At 36.2% G+C, this 19,578-nt stretch overlaps 1 protein-coding gene across 2 annotated transcripts in view; it reads left to right on the forward strand.

Annotated features, from left to right (window-relative positions):
- MTA3 (metastasis associated 1 family member 3) overlaps positions 1-19,578 on the forward strand; it is a 137,745-nt gene that overhangs the window by 68,977 nt on the left and 49,190 nt on the right. For both annotated transcript variants that reach the window (XM_066546494.1, XM_066546495.1), the window contains exons 10-14: positions 4,686-4,760; positions 9,053-9,111; positions 11,660-11,784; positions 12,624-12,775; positions 13,874-14,096. In XM_066546494.1, the coding sequence (XP_066402591.1) occupies positions 4,686-4,760; positions 9,053-9,111; positions 11,660-11,784; positions 12,624-12,775; positions 13,874-14,096 (634 nt within the window). The remainder of the gene's footprint in view (positions 1-4,685; positions 4,761-9,052; positions 9,112-11,659; positions 11,785-12,623; positions 12,776-13,873; positions 14,097-19,578) is intronic.

Genomic DNA, 19,578 nt, shown 5'->3' on the forward strand with positions numbered 1-19,578 from the left:
AAAAGTAAAAGAAATGTTTTCCAATATGTTCTAACTACAATCATTTTTGTACTGAAGTATCAGACTATAGGGCAGTAAACCTTTAATTTGCTAATTCTAATGCAGAGTAATGAAATCAAATGGATTCTAACACTGATTGCTAGAATTGCTAGTAATTTGCTGCAATTTTTTCACATTTTATGGAGAGCCTTTTTCTTTCAAGGGAAAATATTTCCTCTGTTGTACCATGTTCATGTCGGGCTTCATGAAAAAGTTAAGATTTGAACCAAGGGAATTCCATTTTTTGAGACTGAAGTCGATTGAAACATTTTTCACATTCATCTCATTCTGCATGACTCTGAGAACTCAGATTTTAAAGTTTTCTTTGCAGAAGTTTATTAATAGTCTTTGTGAGGGGGGGAAAAAAAAGGTACTGTATGGTAAATGTAGAAGTCCTTACAAGACAGAAGTCCTTACAGGACAGTGGGAGGAGGCTTGGCAATGAGCTGTCTTTCCTTCATTTTCACAGTTTGAAATGGAACAGGTAATTGAATGAAGGTGGGAAGTGAAGGCTATTGTTTTTCTAAGGAGCTGACATTTTAATTGGTGTATTACATCTGCATGCTTAGTTTTGAGATTCCTAAGGGAGAAAATGTTCATTACATTGATGACATAAGGTTGAACATTGCATCATGGCTGAAACAGCTCTTTTAAGTTCAAGAATATATTACTGAAAAACAATATTTATAGATATTTTAGAACAGAAATCTTAAGGTAAACTGCATTCCTCATTATTTCTTATACAGACAAATGGGTCTCATTTGTAAGTGTACAAGAGTTCAGGACTATGTCTTCTAATTAAATGGTTCCTAATATATAATACTTGGCTTTTGAAAATGCCCTAAGCATATATAACATGTTTTATTGGCTGTTTACAAGTTGTGTCCTAACACAGTTTGTGAGCAAGCATGCAGAAGGCTTGTCTCTGGTATTTATGTATTATTTTTATTTTCTGTATAATTTTTGTGTTACCTACTACTGCATTAAAGTGGTGCAGTGTAGTATCGTGTAGCAAGAATTGCTTCTGCATTTGTAGTATTCAAATGCTAGATATTTGAATGACTTTCATAGAAGCTGTTTACAATGTTAAAATTTTGTCTTGGATACCCTGATAAAATTTTTTCCCAATATCCTCCCTCTTTCACTAAATCTTCCTTCCCAAAATGCAGCTCTTTTGCCCTGGTCACCTCCCAAAGCAGAAGACACACCCAGATCTGGTGATAAGATTGCATAGTCTACTGAGAGCACCTTAACCATCAGTCAGAGTGCAGCACAAATGGATATGGAGCACTAATTAATTACAGCTTATTTTAGTTAGAACAGGGATATTATCTATTCTTAGTCAGTTTTTTTTTTAATTTTTGGAAAAGTGTAATTTTAAAAACATCCTTAGAAGAACATCTATTTTATATCTCAGTTTATATGGCACTAAGAACAGTGCAGAGTCTTTATTTAATTCTATGTCATTTGAAATCTTTCAATTATGTTAGCCATTGTGTAGTCTTGGGATTTCTTAATTTCTCTAGTGTAAAATTTGTGTTCTCACTTCCCATGTAGCAATCTAAAAGTGCAGGGATTTGAAAACACACATTTGCTTTTTAAGTAATCATCGAAAATAGTCCTTCGAGATTTAGATCACAGATATGTGAAAAGTTTCTGCAAGGTGAGGTAGGTATAACTATGTAGCATGTAAGCAGTGATTTTCCACCATAGTACTTTCATCTGTTATCCTCTCTCTCTTCAGTGGCCAGCCATTCATAAGTTTACTTCTGCTAAGTACTCTTAGATGTGTTGTAAGAGCAAGGGCATAGAAGATAATGGGCTGATAGTGTACGTGTGAACTTGTTTGAGTCTCCAGGTAGGATCTAATGATAAAATTACATCTGCAGTGCCTGAGATTAAACTCCAACCTCAGCAGTTGTGCAGTGTTGCCACAGGACAGGCAAGAAAGTCATGTTGCATGGCAGAAAGGGGCTGGTAGCAGTCTGCTGAAGCAGAAGGGTGATGTAGTACCTGCCTGAGTCATTACATCCCATAGGAGTTGCCTTTTCTGTGTCAGCCCAGATTTGCAAGGCACAGCTGCTGCAATTGCAGCCTTACATGACAGTTCTGTAAAGGGCAGATTAATTTACTTTTCCAGCAGTTACTGGGAACTGCCACTGTTTGATGTTCCATGTGCTGCTCAAGTATTAAGCTACAAACACCAAATGTTAGTAAACAAGATTGTTATAAGTTAAATGGTGTAAAGGTCTTTACATTTTTTTCATGTCTAGGAGATGCTCAATTGTAATCAAGTTACCAATCTAGCTGTTGAATAATAATTTTCATCAACTGTTGACTCATTCACTCTTATAGGAGAGGTTCTTCTATCTTTAAGACTCTGTGTGAATCCTAATCAAGCTAAACCTTACAAGCTAATTCAATTTACTTGATGTGCTTCAATTATTTCACATCCCAGAGTAGTAGAATGGAAAAAGAATGAATATTTTATATTCTCCAAATGTAACTATTTTCCTAACAGTAAGACAAAGATGATATACTTGTTAATTCTTAGTTTTCTATAATCAACAGTTTTCTAAAATTTGTAACTATTACATCTCAGATATGGCAAGAAAGACCTTAGTAATCAAGAATATGGACTGTTTATAGAAAGCAGGAGCAACTGCTTTCCAGCTTTAGGAAATTGTGAAAACATGCCTTAAAATTACCATGTTCATTTTAGGATGCTTTATAATCTTAATTTTTTCTTGCTGATCTAATTTGATTGGTCTATTTTTAGCCTAGAGAAACTAAAGAAATTTAAAACTCCCCTCTCTCTGTTTTTGTAGACCTGATAGTTTTTGCTAATTTTCTCCTTCAAAAATGTTATGCAGATGAGCATATTTAGTTCTTTCAAGAACAGAATTTGGTAATGACAATGTATTAATCTGTGGTTCACAGCTTCACTGGCAGTTCAGAGCATTAAGTGCATAGGTAAATGAAATACAGGTTATCCATACTCAGTCTGCCAAACAGCTTTTCCAAGTTTTGAATCAAAGTATAAAAGGATTAAAGTTATTTGGTCCAAGCATCTTAATTACCTTCCTTTAATTGTAAATACCTAGTGAATAAATAAACATACTGGTGTCACAGCCATAGTTAAAACAGATTAAAGTATTTTCTAGAGAAATGAAAAGCATTTGTAGCATGAACATGCTAATAAATACTCAGAAAGGAAAATAAATATGGATATGCTAAAATGTACCAATTGTCAATGGCAGGTAGTTGGGGTGACAGCATTTCACCTGGATGCCAGGGGGAATGTGGACCTGAAGACTGAGAATCATTTTATCTGTCACCTTACATCAAAAACATCTTGTCACTGGCCTTTTTGAGGGAAGATTTCTCTCAAGGCATAATTTATCTGAGAAAGCAAAAGGATTTTAGGAACCTGAGTTATGTTACTATTGAGACATCAACATAAGCATTTCATACCCTGTTGCTTTTGGATCAAATGTAAATGTTCAGGGATTCACACACTGTGGAACATTTCTGACTCTGAACCTGAATCAAGCAGCTTGAAAAATTCCTTTTGTAGACAGCTCCTGCATGCAGGGAGAGGAGTTTGAGGTGATGTTCCTCTGCTGTTTTAGGAATTTAACCAAAGGTGCTGGAAACTCTTCTTATGGCTTAAAACATGCAGAAAGCTGCCTAGTGGGGTCAGTATGGTTGGAAAGATCAGTTCCCACACCTGTATTTTCTGGAACATCCTAAACTTTGTCCTCATTTCTAGAAAGCAGATAATATTTGCATTAATGTGTGGATCTAGAAAATATAACACACAAATTACATTTCCAAGTTATGAAGAAAAATTGCATAAATTTTCGATGAGACATACTAATTTAAATTATAGAAAGACCTTGTGGAGTTAAATAGATTATTTGGTGATAATTAAAAATGATTGCCTAATTTTCTCCCCTACACTTAGGTTAACACATTTTTATTTTACTGATGAATGTGGGCACCCAAAATAATTGTCATTATCAAAGGCACCTTGTTTGTACAGAGATTTTTGTGAAATATTTATTCTCAGTATCACTCGTGTTGCTTGGGGTAACATTTGTCCCTCGCATCCTTTTGTTTCTTGATAATAGTTGAGAGCATGTGGGAGTTTATGCAAAACTAGTGGTAATGTATGAGCAGCTGAGTTGTTATGGGACATGAAAAATCTGAGCTATGTATGGTATCCTTTGTATTTTTTAAAAGTAAAATTATCATGAGACTCAAGCACAGTCTTGTCAAGATGATTTCTTTTAGTCCTAATGTTATTCTCCAACGGACACACTTCACAAAAGAGATAGTACCTCTGTGTTTTCTGATGGAAATCTGCATTCTATTTTGATAATTTTGTTTAACTACATGGCTTAAAAAGAATAAATTACATTTAGATTTGGATGGATCATACCATAATTCTGCCTACTTGTTAATGGTTGTGTTATTATTAATTGCAATATGTAGGTTTTTTGCATATGGATTCTAATGCAGTTATTTAACACATTCAGGTTTTAGTATTTGCCTCAACTATACTTGATTTTAACATGTGTTTAATAAGAAGTGGACATTGCAATTTCTTGGAACCATTTTCACTTGTAACAAATGTTTTTCAGCTCCCTTGGAAGTCGCTGACTAGCATCATTGAGTATTACTACATGTGGAAAACCACTGACAGATATGTGCAGCAGGTAATTCAATGACTATTTCAGAATGAACCAGTCTGAGACATTCTTTTAAAAAAGTGATCTTGTTAAACCATAAAAATCTGTTTGTGTTCTTGAAAAGATATGTGATGGGAGGCCTAAGGTAATATTTTGGGGTATAGACCAGTGGTGTTACAGGCTGCATTGTTGAATCCTCTGCTGTACATCCCATAGCTGTGAAGAGCTTTTTAGCCTATTTGTATTCTATGCTGGCTTGAAGCAATAGGATTCCTGGTTCCCCCTTCAGTAGGGGATCAGATGGAAATGGGCTGCAGAGCAAATGCTTTAGACTGTGAAGCTCTGCCATGGGACTGAAGGAAGCACAAAATACGTTGTGTTACAGTGGCTGCTGGTGTTATGAACCCTTAATTGGTACTTCTGGATGAAGCATTACTTTGGCATTACCAGCATTTCAAATTGAGACCATTTTGCACACAGTGGTTTTGTTCATCCTTCTGATTGAATGTTCAACTGTTTGGGTTGCTCTGGAGCAAAAACACATCAAGATTATGTTGGGTACCAATACTGAGATGTTTTTAGCAGGTTTAGGCAAAATGTCAGTGTTGATGCTTTTTATATACTGTACTTTTAATATATTTACCCCTTAGTTTAGACCATAAAATACTTGAAAAGGCTCCATTTTAATTGCTGATTTAATGTTTAAGCTAGTACCTCCTTTATTTGCCACATGATTGATGGTGATGTTATGGACAGTGTATTGAAAATAATTTTTATACTGTAATAACTACAGCTGTACTATTAGACGGATTTTTGGACTTGTTTCAAATTAAATGTGTCAGAGGGATGGTTAGTTCAGATTGTTCTGGCTTATTTGAAATTGTTTCTACATCATCTTGTTAGGGCATGGAAAGTAAGGGAAAGGTTTTTTACTGCATGGTAAAGTCTTGGAGTATCACTAGGACATTTTAGTTCTATGGATAATACAAATAGAATATAATATGTTCCCTATAAAGGCATGTTTTTCTAGGTTTGTCACCATTCCTTTCACTTCAACCCCCTTTTTTTTTCCACTGTTGGTTTTTATCCTAAAGAGGTGCTGTCAGCAGAGATTTGCTGTGTATCTTGAAATACAATCTCTGAGTTCTAGATCAGTGTGATTTAATATAAAAAATTTCTTTTAATTATCTTTATTTCTTTGTGTGAATTGGATGTGTTGTGTCAGGCATAAAAAAGGTATATTTATCATAATTTTTACTAAATGTTATTCTTGCTAGGTTATAAATGTGGTGATTTAATGGCAGTGGAGGTACTGCTACCACCTTGCTTTGAGAACATCTTCCCTTCAAGTCAAACTGAAGGGAAGATATGTTAAGTTCTCTGAATTTGTCTGGCAAAACTAATTCAGCCTTGGGTAATCATTCCTGGTGATGGGGAATTCTCATGTCCACTGTGTTATATACAGTGTTTGAGGAAGGCCAGGTTTGATTGATTGATTCTACTGAATGAAAACTTATTTGTGGTGTTCTCCTTGAAAGTCCGATTCCACAGGAAAAGACTTTATTGAGACTTCATAAGAGGGAAAGAGTGAACACATTAAATGGTGCCTAAATTGTTCTTCTGCAACAGTATAATACATTTGCCTCTCATTTATTTATTTATTTCCACTGTTGAAAACAGTACTAATTTAGGAAAGTGGTCAGTTCTTGGGATATTTGTAAGTTGATATTTTTAACAAAAGTTCTTTAAACCCACAAACATTCATTTTCAATGCTAGCATTAGACCCCATGAAAAACTGTGTTAGTATAGTCTGACCTCCCCTGCAATGCAGTCTGTAAGACCTGATTGATATACTGTTTAAGATGTAAATTTTTTCTCCAGGTAAAGCATCAGCTCTCTTTGTTACATTGCTCCAGTAACTCATTACATTGCTCCAGGGATTTGTTACAAACTGGTGCTTTGTTTCTTGTCTAAATATTTTCAGTTTCAGCCTCCAGCTTTTACCAGTTCTGTCTCTAGATTTCAACAGAGGTTTAATCTCAGAAACTGTACTATTGGTAGTCTTCTTTCTGCATCCTTTCCTCTCTCTCTATACTTAGAAGTTGGTATGTCAGTGAGAATTCAAGCTGTGACATGTTCTGTTGCTTTTAGAGACCAATGGTAGCCATAATTTTAATGTATAAAAATATAGCTTATACTAAAATATCATTGCATCATTTATTTTTTAGAAGACAGTATATCATTCCCTTTAGTAAATAAAAGAGAAAAGCAATTGTTAAATTGCATTCCTTACAACCCCCATGCCAGTACTAAAAGTATGCTAAAATTTAATCCATGTCTATGTAGTCATTTCTCATTGACACTGCCATCAGGGCTTAATACAGCTTCCTACGCATGCCTTTACATTCTGACAGTGCTTCAGGGCTACTTTCATCCTTTTTTGCCCTTTATTGTATTTTCTCTTTTGCTCGTGGTAGGTGTGCAGTGAGATTTATTCATTTTTGTAGAATGGACCAGTTTGTTAGGAAGCTCTGAGTGTGGTAACCTGTTGCCTGGCAGTTTCACATGCTTCTGTCAGGCTGCAAACAAGTTCTACATTGTTGGATATAATAAGAAAAGGAATGAGAGACAGTTGTGGAAAACCTGTGTCCTGCTGTTAAGTTCACCACCAGGAGCTCCTCTGCTGGGGCTGTGAAATGTTCTCAGATTAAAAAGTACCAGTTTATGAGACTTGGAGCATGGTGCTGCTGCTGTTCTTTTTCCTTGCTCTTGTAAAAACTGACCCAAACAGGCAGAGCAGACCTGTTTGCATTTTTCTGTGGGCCTCCTGAGGGTAGAGCAGTGTTGCCAAGTCTGGCACTGGGGAAAGATTGCTACTGTAGCAGCAGTGTCAATGGGATTCACTTCTGTAGCTCCAAACTGGGCATCTGTGAACAGCAAAAAGCTGTAAAGAAAAATAAACCAACTGTTTTGGAGATAAATGGAAGAGAGCTCTCATTGCACAGGAATTAATTAATGGTGGCATGGACTGATTAGAAGTCTATTTGTTACACATTACTCCTTAAAGATGCAATTTTATAAGTGAGAGTTTTATAAATGGACAACACAGAGGCAACTTAATGAAATGGAGAAGAACAGCAGTTTACAGCAGGAGGTTTAGTCAGACTGCTGGGCTAGTAAAGCTGAATTGCCCTGTAACTCACCTCATGGCTCAGGCAAGGGACTCTCAGAGCAGAGTCATCTCATGATGGTTTTCTCAAGGTGGGAAATATTTTCCTGGGTTATAAACCTTGCAAAAGTTGGATATCAAAAAAATAAGAGTACAGCAGAGAGGAGAAGTGGTGATTGCAGGTGAAATGAAGGACTGAATTTTAATCACCTTATAAAGACAGGTAGTGTACTGATTTATTATTGCTGGGTATAAACGTGTCTCCTCCTTTTTTTTTTATCCTCTGTAATGAAATTGACCATGATTCAAATTCTTTTCTCTCTTGCTTTTCCTTTTTTTCCTCTCAAGTGAACAGAAGTAATGTCTTGAGTACAGAAAATGCAGGGAAATAATGTTTTTTCTTCATCTTTTACATACAAATGTTTTGGAAAACCTTTGGACACCTGAACTCTATATTTCTTGGGCCACTGTTGAAAAAACTGTTGTCCTAGTTACTTGTATAATATATGGCAATTACTAAAACTTCTCAACATTGTAGAAATGCAAAATGGTTTGAGTTTGTTGCAGGTATGAAGAAAGTAATGATTTAGTCTGTGAATTTACTATCTTGACAATAGCATAGCTGTCCTGTTACTGTGATGTTCCTGAGCCACAGTTTTGATGGCATTTAATGCTAGTAAGTGTTTAGTTATTTCTAAGACTCAGTGGACTTTATTGTTACTAGTACTGTGGTATAAAAGCTCAGCCTCAGTCTGGACAGAGCAGACAAGTTTTGTTACATGACTGGCAAGGAACACAATTTCATTAATTTAATTTCTACTTAATTCTGCAATGAGGGGTAGTCACAGTGTGATACATGTTTATATAGATGTGATTTATGTAGGCTGTCAGTGTCATTTTTAGTTTTGTTGTCATATGTGAGGCCTGTGAGTTTTACTGGGAAGGACAGCAGGTTATGATTTCAAACTAATACTAAAAATCAAAAGCTTGTTTTTCGTGATTTTCATTGTGTACATTTCTACGCTTGTTTTGGAAGCTCTGCTGAAATCACAAAATAGAAATAATTTAAAGATGTATTGTGTGTGCAGTTTTATGAAATGTCATACCTTAATGTAATAAAATATTTTAATGTGTTAATTTTTCAACTAGAAACGTCTGAAAGCAGCTGAAGCAGAAAGTAAATTGAAACAAGTATACATCCCCACCTAGTGAGTATAACAACAAATTCATTTTTTGAATAATATACAGGTAAAATTGAAACAGTAACATGCAGTTACATGCATGGTATTTTCCTAGTCATCTCTGTAATGGTTACTTTTACAGGATTTATTATATTCAGAGATATAATGGAAAATGCCAGAAACTCTTGTTTTAAGTGAAACTTTGTTACTTTACTGCTCTTTCTTTTTGACCTGCAATCTTTTTGTCTGGAATAAGAAGTTTTACAAAGGCTGATCAAGTGCTACCTGTGGTCTGTTCACATGCAAGAAGAGCCTACTAATGCAAAAAGCAGTTTTTTTCAAAACAATCTCTTCCAAATCCCTGTAGTACAACACTTTATATTTGTGTAAATGTAATATTTCAAAGTAGAAGCAGTTGTTAATGTAGTTACATAAAATAAAATAATTTCCCATTACAGTTTTATCTGGCTGATAAAATCTGTTCTTCATCTAGAGACAAGGGATGTTCTGGTTCTAAATTAAAGGTAGCACACAGCCCCAGATCTTCTATCTTTGACCACGTGCTACTAAAGCAATCTTGTTTTCTTCTGAGGGGTTTTTGATCTGTATTTCTTTTACATTTAAACTGGATGCTATATCTGCTTCTGTTAACATCTGATTTGTAGAAAAAAGATAAAATCCCTCTTACATATTCATAATTTCCTCAATATTATGACAAGAGAAAGGATTCCAACTCACTTTTTTCTAAGCTTTCTGTGGGTATATTCAGTTTACTTATATATGAACTTCCCATTGTTGTGAGTGTTTGTATAACAGAAGAATGTAATAACAAAGGAAGTACTTCGCAAAGATTTTTGATGGCTTGTATAAATTGCATACAATAGAGTTTCATTTTCATATTTCATACTGGCTTTTCTCTCTTAAACAGATGTTACAATGAAAGCAGCAGACTGTTAAATTTATTTTAATCTTATCTCAGAACAAATTTTGTGAGTTTTGAAGCTCACATCTCTAATAAGTTACACTGTTTAAAAAAAGCTAAAAACTCTAGTATGAGTGTTCCCTAACCTTCTCAGATGAGTGGCTGCTTTAGGAAAACCATAAGGTGCTCAGACTTTACATTATGCCTTTTCAATTTAATTTCCCTGGTCCATGTGGACAACTACAGATTTTCAATAAGTTCACAGTAGGGACCAGCTGTATTGGATGACAAAATGTGTTTCTAAAGGTGGGATTTTTGCATTTTTATCTTACTGCCTGTCTTTTGCCTCCATTTCAAGACAAAATCTCTAGTCTTCTAGGGACTTCTCAAGGCTTTGGTATCTGTGGTGGTCATGGGATTGCTAAATGCTCTGCTTCAAGACTCATTTATTGCATTTGAAATCTGAGTAGAATTGATTCTCAGAGCTGAGTACCTTTTTGAACTGGATCATTAGGTATTTCCTACAATTGCAAGGTTCTGTCCTTAATTCCAGAGAGTCCCTTTCAATTCATGGCCTTTCTGAAAGGTAACTAAGCAACAGATCATAATGTGGAAGACTTAATTGTCTTTCCAGCTCTTCTCCTGTACCTTGAGCCCAGGATAAAGAATATGTGGAAATTGTAAAATTGTCTCTTGATGATACAGTGAAAAAGGAAAAGGCAGGAGACAGAGTTATTGGCATTGTAAATTGAGACTTGATACAGCAAAGGTTTCTTCAATTGTCATTTTAACTTTTCTTTAATGTATTTTATGCTGCCTAAAATGACAAATAATTATCTTAGCAATCAATGTATCCAGCCTTGCATTGTATTGAGGGTAATTAACGCTCACAAAGTTGAAACTCTGGAAATATTGCACTTAATCTAGTGAGGAGTTATATTGATGCCCTCTGAATTAATTGGCCTATAAAGTCCTACTTCACTAAAGTATTAGAAGTTAGAATAATTATGAGAATGATACAGTACAATATTACTAAAAAGCCAAACAGAAATATCCAAAAACCAGTTAGCCTTTTCAGAGAGGAAGTAATTTAGAAGAGAACTGAGACAGAACAAGCAGATAGATGGGTGAGTTTTGCTGTGGTTATAAGACATTTGTATTACTGTGTGTACTTCTTTTTCAGACAGGAGGCTGTTTGACCCTTTCCTGGGATCAAAAATGTTGTTGTATTACAGGCACTGTTGGTCCTCTTGTTATACTTCAATCAAAGTCCAACCTCAACTCGTAAACCTTATCTGCTGACTAGAACCACTTCTTAAATTCCATGCTATGTCAGACTTGTGTTAATGCTTTGACCCCTGAGAGTTGGTCTTTTATGAGCTTTCCAAGTAGCTTAGACAATCTGAGCACAGTAAAAGCTGCAAATTGGAGTGTTAGAGTAGCTCCTAAAATAGCAAGTGTCTGACAATGCTGAAAATAATAGAGGAGTACAAAAATTACTCTTGTTGTTTAGAGAAGATTTTATAGATATTGTCAGCACACATCAGAATTCCAGAATTAGATTGTTTGTATTCCTGTTGACTAACCAGTTAATAAAACCACTTTTTTTTTTTTTTTTTTTTTTTTTTGCAACCTTTAAAAATTTATTTAAAGCAATAAACCAAATCCCAATCAAATATCCAGCAACAATGGGAAACCTGCTGCAGTCAATGGAGCAATGGGAGCTTCTTACCAGGCACAAGCCACAGTAATAGGTCGGGCTTGTGAAAGCTGCTATAGTAAGTAAATATTTTTTTTAATGACTCAAGAATTTGGGTGAATCTTAATATGTGCTGTTAGGAAAAAAAAGGTATGTAATTTTGTTAGGATATGACAGAGGATAATTTGCAATTGCTCTTATGGCAGAAATATCTTTAAAGTTAGAGCTGCCTTCAGTATATTAATTAAAGTATTCAAATTTCTTTATGATTTATTTTTAAACAATTCATAAAGCACAGAAAGATTAAGTAGTATAATATGGTGGCATTGATTTATTATTCCTTTACCTTCACAAAGCTAGATTCAAATTTAGTTTTGGTTTTTCTTTAGGGCTGCAGAGGCTTTTTGAGGTTTTTTTTTTCTTTGAATGGTTTTGGAGTGTTTTTGGGGAACGCATGGGGAGGACTGTTGTTTCTTTCTAGTATTTTGTGTGATAATTTTTGTTGGACTTCTTGAAATAGCAGCCCTCAACATAGGTTATATGAGAGCAGATATAAAATCCAACTTAATTAGCCTGACTTCCAGGGTGAGATTGGAAATAGTGGGTTTGTTGGTTTTTTTTTCTGGTAGTTCTCTGGGAGAAAATCTCAGCAATACAAAGTCTCTGGTTTGAAATTCATTTTAGAAGCATTTCCAAAATTTCCATTTAGAGTTCACCTCTCTGGCACTTTTGTAAAAAAATGAAGCAACAAACAATTCAAGTTCTTACTTTCACTGTGAAATATATTAAATTTTTATCCATACAATGCTCTGCTATTGCCATGTGTTATGGCTGTATATAATAATCTATTACAGCATTTGGATTGATTGTAGTGAATGTAGCTTGCACCAGTTCACTGTGCTGCTTTCTCCTCCTTAGCTCCGCAGTCTCACCAATGGTATTCTTGGGGCCCTCCTAATATGCAGTGTAGGTTGTGTGCATCTTGCTGGATTTATTGGAAGAAATATGGTGGCCTGAAAATGCCCACACAGACAGATGAAGATAAGCTGTCTTCCAGCCAACCTACAGAGGTAGGATTGTGTAGACAAGCTTTTCTAAAACAAAACGTGGTGCTTTCACAAGACTGCTGTGATTTGATTATTTAATGGAATGGTTTTCATTTATGTATTCAACTTTGGTACTACAAAACTCAATTTGTTAATCCTTTTTCTGTGTTAAGTAGAACTGTACAGTGCTTAGGCCTTGCCATATCTTTATTGGATTACTTCTTGTATAAACAAGCACGTGCTTCCTGCATTTTTGGTGTACAAATGTCATTTTGTCTGTCAAATGGTTTGTTAGCTCTGAAATGTTAAATCTACTATACAACATCTCATTTAGGATGGCATTATATATCCATTCTCAATAGAGCTGTCTGCTCGGTGACTTTCTGCACAGGCCTGCTTGGTATAAAGTGTTTAGACATGTTATTCATGTATTCCTGTGAGTTCTACATCAGATTAACGGCAAGAGTAGAAAGACTTTTCTTTTTTCCCCCTGTAGTGTCTTTCTCAGACACTACAGGGGGAAAAAAGAAGTGTCTGTCTTTCACAGATACTATGTTCTTTTTGCTTAAGCAAATTTTGGACCTCGTGATTTTGTCTCTTTGAATTCTGATGCTTCCTGATTTGACCTAACATAGGTTGAACAAAAAGAGTCACAATTGTTAATGGTTTTTGAACATAGCATTAAAATAATGTTCTAACAGTGGAAACCAAATTATACCTCAACCAATTTAAGTCACATTTCTTCATGTACACACACATATCCACAATCCATATTCCATTTCTCTCTTTCTGTGGAATCATCACAGTGATCTTGCCTGCATTGTCATATTCTTGCTCTAGTAAAAGCAAAAAAGAAAAAGAATATTGTGTAGTTTTATTCCTGTACTATCATCTGGTGACCTGTTCTCAGTGTACTCTGTAGATTTTAATGTTATAACTAAATAGTCTCTCTTTTTCTCTCAATGTTCTGAATCCTTTTCTAAAATTATTTGTGGATGTCCTGAATAGTCTCTCTTTTCCTGTGGATGTCCTGAATCCCTTTCTGAGGCTGTATTGACTTCTGGGGCTGTTTGGGTGCCGTGACTGAGCTGTGTGTGACGCTGTCCGTGTTCTGTCTCGCAGGAGCCGCATGTCCGAACGCACCTGTCGCGGCAGGCCACGCAGGGCACCCCGGTGCGGAACACGGGCAGCCCCAAGTCGGCGGTGAAAACGCGGCAGGCTTTCTTTCTGCACACCACCTGTTGGACAAAACTGGCCCGGCAGGTCTGCAAAAACACCCTCCGGCTGCGGCAGGCAGCGCGACGTCCCTTTGTCCCTATTAACTGTGCTGCCATTAAGGCAGAATGTAAGATGTTTTTTTAATTCTTAGTTCTGTGTGCTGTGCTTCCCACCCATTTTTGTCTTTTAATTTTATTTTCTTTTTCAATAAACATTTCTTGTCTATACGCTTTTGATTTTCATTTTTATTTTTTTCATTTGTCCAGCATATACCGACACATTGGTTGCCTTGAACAGATCTTAAACTGTGGGAACATTTCAAATTAATTAAAAACTATTACCTCATTCACTTTCAAAAACTGACATTAACAAAAATGGGGGGCAGGAAGGGAAAATCAGTGCCACAACATACATTCTTCCTACTAGGCATTATGAAAGAAGCATGCTTTTCTGTTGTTGTTTTTTTAATCATTTGCTGAGCAGAACCTATAGATATTTTTTTTCAATGGGATTGGTCAAAGAATCAGGAACTGGCATTTCATAATAATTTAAATGTGGTGTGCAATACAGTCCTTTGTCACTGTGACAATCAGATGCTGGTGATAGCCATGTTTATTCATCGTAGTTGCATCATTTTGTTTTTTTCTGTTCCAGTTTCAAATTTTAATTCTAAATAAAATTCTGTATTACACTTGTTCTTTTTATAGCCAAAATATAAAGACCTGATGAATTTCTAGTAGTATGACAAAAGCTATTAGTTTTTGTAGATAGCAACAGTAAGTCTCTTCACCTGCATACATGTGTAAATTCTGCTGAAAAGTCACTGAATATTTCAACAGCTTTTGTATCTGCACCAGGCATGTTGTTTTACTGTTCACACTGTCTGGCTATGATTCCCAGTCTTCCATAGATAAAGTTCTTGGAGCAGATGCTTGGTATTCCAGGATGAGGCATGCTGGTTCATTGTACTGTCAATTGTATTAGAATTGAAGAGAACTTTTAAGATCCTTAGATGTAGGGTTTATAAGCATGTTCATTAGATTAACACTGAATGTTTTCCCAGCATACTTATCTGGGATGCAGATGATGTCTGCACTGTTTATAAGAAATTTACTCCACAGAGGCTTAAAATCTGATTTTGAGTAATTATTTTCTGTTTATGTACTTCAAGACCAGCCATTATGCATATGCAAACGTTTCACCTACTTCTGCAGTACTCCAAAATTTGCTGAATATTTCTGTTCATTGTCCTTGTCTAATTTTTTAGTTATTTTGGCCATTTACTTTCCTCTTTTAAATCTATGCAAGTCAGGAGCAACTTTCAGATTTCAGGAAACCGTGTGTCAACTGTGAGAATAAAATGAGTTGTTCTTCATGGAAGAAGTATGTCTAAAGATGGATTAAGATTATATTTTTAATCCTCAATCCAAAATAAAGGCTACTTTCTGAGAGAAAGGTATTGAACTTTTAAATTTATGTTTTTGCTGAATCATGGAGGAAAATTCAGAAGTTCACTTGAATGTCATATCTTTATATCCATATCTGTGATTTTTCTCACTCACTGCAGTAAAAAATATTGAGAAGATGAAACTTTTGTTTAAGGAGAAGAAAAACAGAAGAAAAATTTTCATCCAACTAGAACATGTGTTCAACCTTTAAAGAGAGGAGTGAAAAGCTGAGCTTTTCAGCGGGAAATAGTCATTCTTTCTTCAACTGGAAGTGCTGGGAGTGTTTTCTCTTTGCTCTGAGTGAAAGAGTTCTACATGACATTAACAGCAAGAGTAGAAAGACTTTTTTCCCCTGTAGTGTCTGTTTTTCATGATTCTTTTTGCTTAAGCAAATTTTGGACCTTGTGATTTTTGTCTCTTTGAATTCTGATGCTTCCTGATTAGACCTAATATATGTTGAAGAAAAAAAGTCACAATTGTTGATGGTTTTTGAACACAGCATTAAAATAATTTTCTAACAGTGGAAACCAAATTATACCTCAACTAATTTAAGTCACGTTTCTTCATGTGCACACACATATCCACAATCCTTGTTCTGTTTCTGGCAATCTCTTTGTGTGGAATCATTACAGTGATCTTGCCTGCATTGTCATATTCTTGCTCTAGTAAAGGCAAAAAAGAATATTTTGTAGTTTTATTCCTGTACTGTCATCTGGTGACCTGTTCTCAGAGCACTCTATAGATTTTTATGTTATAACTAAATAGTCTGTCTTTTTCTCTGGATGTTCTGAATCCTTTTCTAAGGTTATCTTGAATTTTTGGGTTTTTAAATTTTTAAACAAGATCCTTAATTAGCAGTAATGATTTCCTATGCTGCAGCCGCTGAATAATTACAGTATTGAATGGGTATCTGTGTTGGTGTTAGAAATATTACAGTTGTGTTTAACTAATAACCTGGCCAGGGTACCAGGTCACCCATGATGTGATGTGGCATGAGATGGTTACAAGGCCCAAGAACTGATTTGGAATTTGTTTTCCATGTTGCTTTGTTGAAACTTGACTCTAATGGCTGCTTAGATGCTTTGTCAGACTCACCTGACTCTGTGTCCAAACCAGTTCTTGAAAATGTAACAGCATTTCCCAACTATATTGCATTAGGCACCATAACAACACTCAGAAACCATAAAATCTGAAGGCAGAGGATTTGTGGGGCACTTATCCCAGCTGCATACCAGGTTTTATGCCCGCTTAGTCTTGTGCAATTTGTTGAAGTGCCAGGTTGTAAATGAAACTGATTCCCAGATCTGAGAAAGGCTGTCTGAACAAGCGTGTCACGGCTCAGTCATAAAATAAATTGGTTTTTGCATTCCACCTGTGTACCTGAATGCATCTGCAGGTACTTCTCATGTCTTGGAGGAGGATGCAAGCTTCTGGGAATGATTACCTAAGGCCCAAGCATCTTTTAGCTGAAAACCAGGTTTCGACAGAATATTTTCTCTTTTTGAACATCCACACACAACCTCTCCCTCAGCCCATTATATCCACTGGCAGAAAACAAGGTCCTGTTCCGTGTTCTTTATTCCTTCAGTTAGTGCAGAGAATTAGATTTTCCTCATTAATGAAGCCTGTAGCATGACCCCTGCTCAGATGGCAGCAGGAGGTAGTGGAGAGGATGCATTTACATCCCAGTTCAATCTCGGGATGGCCACCAGGAGGTTGAGAAGGCACAGCACCTCCTGCTAGGAGCACGGCCCATCGTGGAAAGCTCAAACTTTGTTCTGTCTGAACTTAATAGACTCACTGTGGTTGGTGACAATAAACTTGTCTGATGGTTTTTCCAGGACTAATTAGAATTGGCAAACTGCTTTGGTAAGATGAAGTTGTTGTGGTCTAAATCTCATGCACTACCTCCTTTTTTAGTTTGAATATATTGCATGGGTTTTTTTAGAAAGTTAAGCAAGACCATCCTGTCTGGGGAAGGTCTCTTAATTAGAGAAAAAGCAAAGTGAGCATTCTTCTCAGCAATCACTGAGGAGACTGGATCTGTTTGCAGCTCACAGGCAGGTTGATAAATGCCTGGCAGGGAGCCATGTGTCTGTAAACATTATTGCTTCAGCACAGGGAGACTTTAGAGGGACTTTTTTTCATTACTTGGATATAGCTTTATCATTATAACTATATGTATTAATTATAGTAATTTAGATCTGGATAACTATGTGTTGTCTGTGTAGACATGATTGTCAAAGTGTTTTCAGTGCATGGTAATATATTATCTGTATAATATATGTATAGTTATCTGGAAATGGGTGTAGTGATCATGATGAAAATTTGTTATGCATTTAAATCCTCAGATTTATTAACAAATATGGTACATAGTGCTTGTTAGTGATCTAGTTTGGTACAACAAAGACGAGTGAAAACAGTAGAATATGCAAAATGTTTCTGATTTGTCTTTGTAAGCATAAAGTTTGTATTTTACTGATAGAAAACTACCCACTCATCTGAATTGAGTTACGTTTATGGGTATTAGTTCACAAACTATGTTTTGCATTCTTGATTTTGATAGCTATGGAAGAGCTTTTAGCTGTATCTAGGATGAAAATATCTCTGTTGTTATCTTTGAATACAATTTGTGCCAGATTTTAATAGCCAGCAAAATAATTGATAGAGCATAATATTTTTTTCCAAAGTTTGTAAGAATGCAATTCAGGGAATACAGTGCATTCATGAGATCTGCATTTTCACAGACATATGATGGAATGTCAAAGAGAAATAACTTGCTAATGAGAGTCTCTCTAAGCTTAAGAGACCTACCAATCTAGGTTTTTTGAAAAGGAAATAATTAGAAAATACTTTCATATCTAGAAGCACAGCCTCATTTGTTATCGTCTTCTTGGCATTACTGATTTCATTCACCTTTGTAATGCCCACATCAGTCATCATACTTGGCAGCTTTAAAGCTTCATAAAAATATGTTTCACACTCCGGTTTGTAATGTTATTTCCTAGAATTTTTCTGGTTGTGCTGTATCCTCTTTAGGGTTATGGTGCCCCATATTATGTGCACTTCAAGATACAGATTTCCCATAATTTTAGAAAGCCATGTTTTCTGTTTTCCTATCATCACGTTTTCTAACATTCTGATTTTGATTTCTTTTTAGTATTGTCTAGATATTTTTAGAAAGCTGTTGATTCTGACTTCATGAATACTTTTCTGCCTTGTGATGGTGTAGGAGCTATCATTATATCTATATATTATGATGATTCTACCCCTTCAGAATTCATTTATGTGCATTGCTTGATGCTGCTCCTGTCCTTTGCTATCAGTTTTAGCTTTGATTATGCTTAGAAATTTCTTATCAGGAAATTTTAACTCTCTAATCACCTCTTTTGTTGCCCTTTTATATGTTGAACAGCACAGATCATTTGGGGATTACATAGACAAATAATTTTAATAAGGTTTTAATTCCTGAAAAAGCCCCTTTTACCCTGTTACAGCTGGACAGCAGAGGTCTTTGGTGACACAGTTTGGTAAAAACTCTCTGAAGTGCTAAATTGGATGCCAGATCAGCTGCATGTGGGCAGATCATGGTCTCCTCGGAGGATCCTGGCAGGCTTATGAGACTGGCACTTACTGGTTTATAGGACATGTAAGTAGGAAGGGACCCTGGAGGTCTCTGATCCCACCTCTTGCAGAAGGTTCACGTGGTCATGGGCCTTTAGGCCAGATGAGCTTTTTGTATCTCCACAGATGGAGACTGCATGACTTCTCTGTGCACCTGCTCCAGTGTTTGATCAACCTCAGAGTAAATAATCTTATCCTTGTACCCAACAATCTCCTGTCTCCCAGCCTGGCTGCTGCCACAGATAGGAGCAGCGTTGTCCTGTCCCTGTGTCCTGTCCCTGTGTTCCTCTGAGAAAGGTCTGGCTCTGTGCTGGGAGGCTGCAGGTGCCAGCCATGTGTCCCCTTGTCCTTCCCTCTCAAGGCTGCCCAGATCAGTTCCCCCAGGCCCTGGATGTGCTGCACTCAAACACCCAATCCATCAGCTGGCCCTGCTCCTTGTGCCTGTATCTCTTCCCTGGTGGGACCCCAGAGCTGGTTACAGGCTCTGGCTGTGTTTGCCATGGACTGAGGGGAGAGATGACCTCTCCCAGCCCTGCT

This window comes from Molothrus aeneus, chromosome 3 (genome assembly GCF_037042795.1).
Source record: "Molothrus aeneus isolate 106 chromosome 3, BPBGC_Maene_1.0, whole genome shotgun sequence".
NCBI classification, from domain to species: domain Eukaryota; kingdom Metazoa; phylum Chordata; class Aves; order Passeriformes; family Icteridae; genus Molothrus; species Molothrus aeneus.